Source organism: Morone saxatilis, unplaced genomic scaffold, assembly GCF_004916995.1.
Source record: "Morone saxatilis isolate NCDOM2014 unplaced genomic scaffold, NCSU_SB_2.0 Contig17, whole genome shotgun sequence".
Classification (NCBI taxonomy): Eukaryota; Metazoa; Chordata; class Actinopteri; family Moronidae; genus Morone; species Morone saxatilis.
The window spans coordinates 5,137,893-5,149,119 of NW_023339729.1; the positions used below are offsets into that span (position 1 = coordinate 5,137,893).

Genomic DNA, 11,227 nt, shown 5'->3' on the forward strand with positions numbered 1-11,227 from the left:
ATGAATGGAATTGGGGTGTGCATTATTAAATGTGAAAATTTTTGAAATTGTGTTGGGCAGAGTATGACAATGCTTAAAACTGGGGGTAGGGAGTAGTGATATGCCAAATACAAACAACAAGAACGAAAATGCTAATATAGTGTTGTGGTGTTATAGGCAGTTGGTTTGGATTGTTATATTTAGGTATTGTTTTTTTCATATTTGCTTATCACAATCTGGTGATTTGATGTTGTGTTTAGTTTGAATGTTTCTTGATGTTATGGGTACGATTGTCTTAGTGGTGTTTAAAGAGCCGTTGAAGGTTACAGAGTGCTGAAGGTTTTTTTGAGGTGTGTTTAAGTTTTTTTAGTGGTGGCAATGTGTGTTGTTGTTTGATCAATGGTGAGAAGGGGCGAAGAGTTTGGTGTTGAACCATGTGATAGAAGATTTGTTGATATTTTGAGTGTGTATATTTAAATTTTGAGAAAAGGTGATTTTGATGAGAGTTATTATATTTTATTAGTAGAGCGCCATTCTGTTATATTTGGCCGACATATGGGGAGAGGGCCCAAAAAATCTGTTACAAAACTTTTTTTAATTGGCTAACCTTAGAAAACCTTAAATAATTGGATTATAAACACCACAACAAAAAAAAAAAAAAACGTGGGGCCTAGGAAGAAAAGGGAAATTCAACCAAAAGTCAATTAAAGCTTCACCTTCTGAGGACCATGAAAAATGCCACACTTTTGAGCTAAATTCTAAATAATCAAGCATGCAAAAAATGCTCAAAATGACAATGGCCTAGCATTGCCCTGAATTTGTTTAGCAAGATTTGTAATCTTTTACAACCTTAATGTTTGTTTTTCACAGAAAACGGCAAGGGGTGGTTTTATGGGGGCCTTGAGAATGTCTTGGGGGGGGGGGGCAAATTTGTTTTTATGCAAAAAAGAGACGGAAACATTAGAAATCATTTATAAAAATTTTTTCACCCCAAACACATGGTGTTAAAACCTTGTGGTCAAGCTCAGGAAAAAATGGAAAAACTCTCTTTCTGCACTTGGTAAAAAAAGGTATTCCCAATGGAAGGGAAAAATTAAGTTTCCTTCCAACTTGAAAGCATTAATTTTTTTAGGACATTTTTCTCCTCTATACCATTATCATAAACAACTTTTGCCAGCCAAATAAATAAATACAACCATAAAATAAACCATAAAAACAATTTTCGTAAAACTTTATTCTAAAAACTAGACACGTGGCAAACCTGAACAAAAGCCCTCACAAGCAAAAAAAAAGTCCAACATAAGTTTTGCAAAAGGTTAAAAATTTGGTCATAAACCAAAATATTAGCCAAAATGTTATATTGACCTGATGGTAGCACTAGATGATGTAAGAAGATTATTACAGTTACAAAATACTCTGGGGAACATAAATGTCTCCACCAAATTTCACAGCAATCCATGTAATGGTTTAAAAGATATTTCAATAAAAAACAAGAACGATAACTCCATGGTGGCACTAAAAGAAAAGTCAAGGGATTATAGAAAGTCAGTAACATACACCCTCTAGGTGTCAAAAATGTCTGTAACAAATGTTATGGCAATTCATCCTATAATTGTGGTAAAGTGGTGGACGGACCTATCGACATATTGGCACTTCCCTCCTTGAGCCATGCCACTAGCATGGCTAAAAATACTTTATGGAACTATATTACCAATTCCTGTTCCCCATGCTTTATGTGGTGGCCATAGTTTTACTGCAATAGGTCATGAGTGAATTAGTCATACATGTAGATTAAGGCATATCTGACATGATTAAAAATCAATCAAGCATTCCACTAATTCAAACATAAAGTCAAAAATCCAAAAACATCTAGCTGCTACGTTCCGCCTCTGATTTTGATTCTTGTCTTTGGAACGAGGCTGAACACAAACCCTTTGGTGACCCTGGCATTCCAAGGCTGATATCTCGACTGCTCTTCCGCCTAATATGTGCTCTTAAACTTCTCCCTGGCACCATCAGTAACCCCCCTCCTTCCTCTACCAAACCATCAAACACTGCTCCCAGACTTTGTCGTATCCTCACACAGAAGTTTGGGCAGCTGAAGGCGTACAAAATGGGGTTCAACACTGGATTCAAGAATGCAAAGGTTGTGGCTATGGGCAGCCCCACCTCCACCAGGTTGAGATTTTTCCTCCAGTACTGCGCTGTCACTTCGATTATGCAGAAAATGTGATAGGGAGCCCAGCACAGTGCAAATGCTGCAATCACAAATGACACCATCTTGGTGAAGCCCCTGGATAGCTGACTGTGATTGGTCTGATTAGCGGTAGTAGGGGAAAGGGTAGTAGGTGTCAGGGATAAAGATGGACCAGAGGCCAGAGGCTTGAGAAAGATATTTGTGTTTTTTGTGATTGTAGTACTTTTTGTAATTCCTGATGCTCCATCTTTGTTTGACACAACGAGTGCATCAGTGAGCCTGTTGGTACTCTGCGTTCTCCTCCTGCTCCTTTTCCTCAGGCTGAGACCAATTTGGATGTAGCTCCCCGCAATCACCACCAGGGGGAAGAGAAATGCTAGCAGCAACTTGGAGATGGCTGTTGCTGCCTGCCTCACTTCACAATCTCTCTCCAGATTGGTTGAATACATTGCAAAATTGTGATAGCACAGTTTCCTCCCATCCTCTTTCACAGTCACTGAGCGGAACACAAAGTAAGGTAATGTATTAATTGCTGCCCACAGCCAACCCAATATAGACACCTTCCATGCTCCTGCCACTGACCGATGATTCTGACTCCACACTGGCTTGGCCACCAGAAGGCAGCGGTCTAGTGAAATGGCTGCCAGCAGGAAGGCTGACACAAACATGTTTAAGAAGAAGATGGAAGCCTGTGTTTTGCAAAGTGGGCTGCCAAGTTCCCAACTATGTGAGGAGCCAAGGTAGATCGTGAAGAGGGGCAGCGTCAGAGTTGTCAGGAAGTCTGACATGGCTAGGTTGAGCACCCAGACAGAGGCCACAGTGCGGCGCTGAAGGCGGAAGCCAACCACCCACAAAATTAGGGCATTCTCCATTATCCCCAGGCAGGATACCAGACCATGAATGCAAACCACCACCAAATTGGCGTTTGTGTTGTTGTTGAGGTTGTGGTTCCTCATGATCTGTAGCAAGGGACAGAACTCTTCCTCTGAGGCATCAGAGGCAAAGGTGGTGTTTGACATCAGTGCTCTGAAAGAAAATACAAAGGCTAATGAAGAGTTACAGTTAGAGTTAAGAGGTACTGGTGCAAACATGATATTATTTATTTTCCCAGGAAGTCCTACCGAGATAAACATATCTTTGTTCTTGTTTGAAAGCTAAATCCTTGATACTTGTTTTTTTCTTGTTCTCAACTACAGTGGGGAGGGTTTCCAAGAAAAATGTGTTATGTTATAGTGATGTTGATGATGATGTTATGACTAGAAGACTTGCCCTTGCCTGTAGACATCTGATAAATCGTTAGTGTGTTGTTATTGAATGTTCAGTGACTAGATGAAATGAGTCTGTAATTGTCTGGCTTGTTAATCTTTATTGCTCAATTACAAATCTACTTTGCTGCAGAGGAAACTGTAAAGAAAACCTCAGCAAATGCAATCAGGGTTACATTTTTGTCTTTTTGACTGCACAGTCACGTAAGAATAACAAGAGCAAGAAAGACAGTGCCAGGACATTTCATGCATCATACTCATGGCCTGCTCAACACCCTTTCAAGTTGCATAATGACACAGTAATGTAATGACTGTCTTTGGCCTGGACATGCAGTTGAGAACTTCTACCATACCAGCTCTGTCACAATACACTGCAATACTACAGTTGCACTAGCTTCCTTGTATTCCTTATTGTCAAGAAACCAAATGAGAATAAAAATCTCTGCAGTATCTCTTTGAACAACATGTCAAAGCTTGTTCTTGTGGTTTAACCACATACCGGTAACTACGTATGCTTAGTTAAGCAATGCAGCCTGCCCATGTTTGAGAAGGAGATACCAGAATGCTGTTGCCAAGATAGGATAGGAAGGAGAAGCTTTCCTTTTACTGAAGAGACACAGCTTCTAAAGGAAAACAAAAAAAAAACCTAATATAATAATGCCTTGATCATCTTAGCTTACCCTCTGAGAGGAAGCAGAAAACCAGTGAACTCTAAGGAGTGTAACATATGACAGAGGTGGATCTGAAACAACAGAGCTAGTTTGGTAGATAAAAGTTGCAGATGTATCTGCTTACTGTAGCTTGTTCACAGTGGCATGAGCTAACAGAGCTGACATGGAGATGTGTGTCTATAGTTTAATAAGCAATTCTATTAATCAGCACAAACTGAACAACTAAACGACAACGAGACATACTCTGACTGACATCCCTTTAGGCCTATGATAATGAATAATGAAAAAATAACCGATATTCATTTCCATGTATTTCAAAGCCACAAGGAGCCACCGGAGAGGGGCTGAAGAGTCTCACACGGCTCCAGGGGCACAGGTTGCCTACTCCTGGTATGACCTGCCTGGTGTCTGTGACCTGATAGGGAACTTAATTTCCTCTGCCCTCTCCTAGTTTTTTTCTTGGTTGCAAATTTTTTAATTATTTCTGTATTTACATATTTTACACACAGTAGCATTAAAACAGTACAGTTCAGTAGTTAAGTTATGGTTATATTAGGTATGAAGGTACATACAATATATAGCAGAAATGTGCTATACAGTAGAACATGTAAATATTACAAAATATTTTAGAATGAAAATTACTCACTACTTACTTCAAATTCAGTGGTACCATTGTATTCTTAAATACCACCATGGTAACATTCTTAGTCACATCCACTTATCCTGACTACTTAGATGAGGTAAACAGCACCATGTCTGCACACGAATACAGACACATGAGCTAATATATCCATGACACAATACTGACGTGACTCCTTTCCCCCTCAAGTGTAAACAGCGTGGTCTCAAATCCGAGGGTATTTTTGCATGAATTAAGTTTTGAGTTGTGAATTTCTTGGTGTGACAACTGCCTTTAAAATTGTAAATTGAGAACTGAAATGGATGCTTTTTGGAAACGCTGAATATGCAGCACAGAGCAATAATGGTCAAAGTGAGCCATGCAGTACTTTAACACCAAGCTGTTAATCATGCAAGGTTCTTATTAATACTTCATTTTTATGATTAAATTTCCATGTGAACACACTTGTGTGTTATGGCTCAGTGTGCTGACCTTTTCACTTAATGAGTTCTCAGTGTATACATGACTCCACATTTCTACATCTCTATTTGTTTGACATTGTAACTGCTCTGCTGTTTGGTTGCTTTTGACATTTAATATAGATAATCAGTTGGCTTTTTATTACAGGTATAGGTTGCCCTAGCTAAAATGTAGACACCAGGTAGACAAAATATGAGAAACATCTCTCCATAACTAGTTCAACGGCCTCATAAAATACAGCCTCCACAATGACCATAAAGTTGAATCAACATCTCTCCTAAATAGTTTCAACAGAAAACTAAACAGTGTAACCTTCATAAAGGTAGGATGTATTGCATAGCTCTGTTACTAGACTGCACACATTTTCTGGTAGGTGTAGCATATAAACTGGCAACTGAGCGTATACACTGCATGTTTATCGAGCAATCAATCAATTCAATATTGTAACAATCTGTAAATCTCACAGCACATTCTGATGTGAATTCCTAGTATTGAATGTATCTGCAGATTACTGATAGAGTGTGATATGTGGTGATAGGATCCAGTATATTATGTGAGAATCTATTCTTTCTGCAAACACAAAGAGCTGTTTGTCTTGTAGATAAAACAAATTACTAACCCCGCTCACATGCATGATATGAAACCAAAACTGCGAATTATAGAAAAAACACACTACTTACTATGGGAATATTAGGGCAGCATGGAAAAAGTAGATTTGCTACAACAACAACAACACCAAAACCTATTAACAACAACTGTATACAAATTATAAAGTACAATGGTATATAGTGTAATAGAAGGTACACATTCAACATTAACATGCACTGATGATTATAGGAATCATCATGGTTCTTATTCCTAATGGCAGCTAAATACAGTCATAATAGTGCTGGGAAACTGAAGTAATTTAAAAGTATTTGTAACACTCACCTAGACGTTGGCTTACTTTCACACGGAAGAGAGAAAGTCACAATCTTTCTTTCAAAATTCCTGTTTTGTCACTCATCCTCCCAGTTCTGTCACTTTCTACAGCTCCTGTTTTGGACACGCCCACTGAATCCCTGCCATCACCCCCCCGCCCCGGACCAGCACACACACACACACACTCATACCTTTCCTTACTCCACCCTATATGCAGAAGACTTCTGATAAGTGCATAAGGCTGTGGACAGGAATGCAGATTTTACTGAAATTTAAATTCAGACAGGTGTAGAAAGGTTGAAGAATGAAAAAAATACATAAGAGAAATACAGAAAAACAGAATAGGAAATGAAATATGATATGTGTCATATGTTTGAGTATCTGCCAGGTCTGGACTTGTGGGAACTAGTTCCCCTGATGCCCTGTAGTTCATACTGTGCTGCAGTTTTCATGACATGAATACATTGCATCAACACGGAGTATAAATCTGTTGAAACATCCTTAAACCTCACATACTCTTTGTGTAGTTAACAGTCCTACTCCTTTAACTACAACAACAAAATTGAAATGAGACTTCTGACATATCACAGTATATTTTAGAGCAAAGTGTGAAGAGGAGAAAACTGTTTTGTGTAATGGCTACATACGTCTCTGGCACCATCTGGTGGTGAACACGACTCCAAACACCTCTCACTTACAGTCTCCCCCTTTTGTGTGCTTACACAGGGGAGATCAAAGATGTTGAGACAAACCAAAAACCATATTGTTTAGTGTAAAGTATGTAAAAACAATACAAATAGCTGCCATTTAAATAAAATATATTTGTATGGTTAAAAAAGATAGGGGTTAAAAAAGCATAGCCTATATAAAAACAGAAACTGGAGTGCTTGAGTACTTATATGCTTCCAGTAATATAGAGGACCCAGGCAGTAATTTGTTTATGGAAGTGTCTTGAGACTATAAGTACCATGTTTTAATTTAATATTCCCTTTATTTTTAGTCAGTTAATATTTTTTTTCTGAAATGATAATGTTCATGTATTCAATGAACATTACTCTGAACCGTAGAGCTTTGTCAGTAAAATGATCAGTTAATGGGGCTGAGATGCATCAGGTTGTGTTTCACCAAATTACAAGACAGTATATACCAATCAACGGATTAAACACTAATACGTCACCTTACATTACATTTGTGGCTTTATGTGTAACACTGGAAAATAGTGCTAGTGTAATTTAAAAGTAAGGGGATTTATATTGTATTTAACATCAATCAGCTGTTTGGCCTTATATAGTTCTTCCAAAAACAGTCACCATCTACACCGACAACCACAGATGACTGTACCTTGACGGTAAAACCATACCATGCGTTGTACCATGTATGTAACTATGTATTTGTCAAGATATTGGTCATATGTTTGGCAAGACATCACAAGATCCTAATAAGTTATTGAGCTAGCTGGAATATGTTTCAGGAATTTATAGATGAGTACACTGTCAAAGTCTCAACAAATTATAAGAAAGAATGCAAAGTTGTGGATAAAATGTATTTCATATTTCATTTTGTGAACTTTTTTGCATCATCTTGCCCTTGACAGGCCTTATGGAGTTGAGAGATTATTGCTCTGGTTTGTACTTTTACCAGTTTGTAAAGTCATGCGGCCAAGCAATTTATATTATTACTTTGACAAAGTATTTATAAAAAAAGAAAATATTAATAATGTGATGCTTCAATTGAAAGTCTGGCAGTAAAGATGAGGACAAATCAATTCTATGAATATGTCAAATTCTGACCTCAGAACAGTTAAGACTATAATCCATCCCAGCTCCCTGGCAAGCTTTAATCCTATCGTGTATCCTGTATACAGGTCAGGGTGACCAGAATGAAATGAAAAGTACATCTAATAGGGTCTACATGTATGTGCACAGTTCCCACACAGTTAAACCAAATTTAAACCAGAAAACAACTGACTTGTTGACGGTTGACAGAAACAGTGATGATGAAAATACCCCAACAAAATAATTCATAACATAATAAAAGTCAAGAATAAGATCTATCTTTTATCTAATATTGTATTTCTATTTCTCTAAGAAATCAGTAGTGTAATAAAATAAAATTTCCTTGTTAAAGTTTTCTAATTAAATCAACCTGTAAGCAATTTCCATTGTCGTAAACTACTATTTATACAATAACTGTTTTAAATAAATGGTAAATATAATTTATTTTGTTTTTTACACATTATTTTAATGTTTACAGAAAAATGTTGCAAACATTACATTACAAGAATTGGAACCCTTTGTGGCTTTCAGTTCACTAATCAATGAGAAATCTCTAAAAAACAATTAAAATGAAATAATAAATAAATTAATTAATTAATTAAGAAACTTCTCATGTCACATTCTGTACATTGAATAACTTGACTGGGCTATAAATAGAAAGATATATTATATATTATTTTCTGTGAAAAACACCAGGATATTTGAAAGAATGCCAAAGATCAAGCTTCTAAAAATCAGAAAAATGTTGTTTGTTATGTATATCTCTCGCCTTTGCCTTTACACAATTGTTTTGGATTTGGCTTATACAAATTCTCTCTTCCTGCAGATTGATCATGACTCCAGTGCTGGGCATAGCCCTGCTGACTTTGGTCCTATCAGGGCCCACCGTGGCTTTTCTCTCCATCCAGGGTGGGGCATCCACTCATATCAGCATTACAAGAACGGCTCTATTGCAAAAAGTGACAGAGACATGTCAGAAAGTGGCTGCGACAGCTCGTCATGAGTTCAATCCCACGGTAGGATGGAAGAAATAATGGAAGAACCAATGTGCAAGACAGCACAAACAAAGGCTATGTTCCCACTGCGGGCAAAAGAAATCACATTGAATCTGATCTTTTCAAATCTGATTTAGGCCACTTTCATATTTGGTCCAAATCAGATGCATGTCTAATTTTTTGCAAAGAGACCTGTATGAATGGTCATATCAGAATTCATGTGGCTTTTACACCACTCAACATTCGTCATGGGGGTCACTTCATGACTGTGACCTGATCACACTGGCATCTGATATGGGCCACATTTTAAAAGTAATGAAGTATGTAGTGAACAGCCAGCCATCTGAACCATAAATCTGAATTAAGTGCTAAGGCTTACAGTGTGAATGTAGCCGCACTAAACACACACAAGCACATTTAAAAATATTCACAAATTCACCCTGATTTCAACACATTTGTTTGTTCAAATTCAGCAAGCAGTGTTCAGTTAGTTGCAATCTGCAACTTCACTACTAGATGCCACTAAATATTACATACTCCATCATTTAAACCTGGAATCTGTGAGTATACCTTCTGATGTTTAGGAAAACACACAACATTAATTTCTGTGAGATCCTGGCTGATCCTGTCATAAATTACATTAAATGAAGGTGCTGCTGCTGTACCACCCACCATACAAACTGTGTTTGTCCATGAGCTGACTTTGTGCCTGCAAACAAAAAGGGCCATAGTCACTTCATCATATCCTTTGTGACAAACATGGCTCAATTTTAAAATCCCTATGTGCACATCTGCTGTTGTTTAAATTGTGAAACTTTGACCTCTGACAACAGGGTTCGTCTCCTGAAGAGCTGGTCCAGGCCTGTCTGGGACCCACAGCAACAGGAGAAGTGTCTGGTGCCAAGTTTCACTCCGCTCTTCAAGAAATCTACACCCAGAACGGACTGGTAGACCGTGACTTTGTCAACAGGTAAGAGAAGAGGACGAAACAAACAAAAAGCAATACAATAATGGGACTTTTGTGTTGATGTGATTTAAATATGATTTCCTTTCACACATACCAAAATTCTCTTAGTGCTCCACACCACTTCAACTCAGAGGCCTTTCTGGAAGGACGTGGCCTAATCAGAGAGGGCATGGCGGCCATTAAAGCTAACATTGGCAAAGAGAACTTCCAGGCTGCCAGGGAAACACTGGGCAGAGTCCTTCATACACTACAGGTGAGATGGTCAGAATGACACAGCTCGGCATAGAGAGGTTAAAGGGCAAGGGGAGGAGGACTTGGAGTAACAAACAAGCATCTACTGAATGAAAGAATGGAGGAGGCAGAATGAGAGAAAAATTAGACTGAAAGTTTGTTATGGTGTGTATAAATAGTTACTATGAAATCATAACTCTGACTATGCTTTCTCTCCCAAGGCAGGACAGCAAAACAAAAAGTGAGCCTCATTCTTAGTGTCACCTAGATCACACAACAGTCTGTTAATGTGTGTGTTTCAATGCACTGCCAGGACTTCTATAGCCACAGTAACTGGGTGGAGCTGGGATACACAGAGCCATACATCAACCTCATACGCCCAGACCTTCCTCTGGAAAATCTGGCAGGTGTGTGTGTGTGTGTGTGTGTTTGTTATTGTTTTCATATAGGACATGTTGTTTTATCTCACGTGTTTTATCTCTATGCCATGGCCACAGAAAAGACTTGATTCTGATTGGCAGTGCTGTAGTTTCTTTATGTGGACCACTGTGTGACCTGTTGTAAACTGGACTCTAAAATTTATTCCATCATAACCATCTTTGTCAGAACAGCCAACCTACTTAAATTAGGTTATGTTTACTTACCTTGGTTCAGAGTTAAATGAGTCTTATACATTGTGCGTTCTGTGCCTTTTGCTTGTGTAGATATCTACACTGCCACCTGCAGTGACTGTGCCAGTGGAAAATGCCCCAATCCCATCCTCCCCAACATCCTGAAGGAAAAGAAACTCACATCAGGCTACATGGGAATCTTCTCTGCTGCCAAGCCTAAAGGTATCTGTGACATATCTCATATTCAAACACATAGGGCCATACTCACTGATGCAGTGCAATGTGTTTTAATTGCCCTCAAAGAGAACATTAACTTCCACAGCTAGTCAAGACATGTAGACATTATTTGAGACCATTATTACTTGGATACATGACCTGACAAACACACCATTATAGAAACAAAGCAGACAAAGCAAGAAGATATTTCACTTACTTTACTAAAGGAAACCCGGCACGTCCAGCATCAAACTTCATGATCCATGCTAAATAGCTATTTAAACCATGTCCCAGTTCAAC

General features: G+C 38.3%; 2 protein-coding genes across 2 annotated transcripts in view; one reads left to right on the forward strand and one right to left on the reverse strand.

The window, feature by feature from the left end:
* LOC118326537 (von Willebrand factor A domain-containing protein 7-like) overlaps positions 1 to 11,227 on the forward strand; it is a 14,685-nt gene that overhangs the window by 3,007 nt on the left and 451 nt on the right. The window contains exons 2-6 of the mRNA XM_035659551.1: positions 8,734 to 8,923; positions 9,736 to 9,872; positions 9,978 to 10,122; positions 10,414 to 10,507; positions 10,805 to 10,933. Of these exons, the coding sequence (XP_035515444.1) occupies positions 8,741 to 8,923; positions 9,736 to 9,872; positions 9,978 to 10,122; positions 10,414 to 10,507; positions 10,805 to 10,933 (688 nt within the window). The 5' untranslated portion in view covers positions 8,734 to 8,740. The remainder of the gene's footprint in view (positions 1 to 8,733; positions 8,924 to 9,735; positions 9,873 to 9,977; positions 10,123 to 10,413; positions 10,508 to 10,804; positions 10,934 to 11,227) is intronic.
* On the reverse strand, positions 1,318 to 6,196 carry LOC118326448 (prostaglandin D2 receptor 2). Its single transcript, XM_035659444.1, has 2 exons — positions 6,142 to 6,196; positions 1,318 to 3,202 (listed from the first exon to the last, which is right to left on the reverse strand). Exon 2 carries the CDS (start codon positions 3,193 to 3,195, stop codon positions 1,849 to 1,851), a length of 1,347 nt encoding a protein of 448 aa, XP_035515337.1. The 5' UTR covers positions 3,196 to 3,202; positions 6,142 to 6,196; the 3' UTR covers positions 1,318 to 1,848.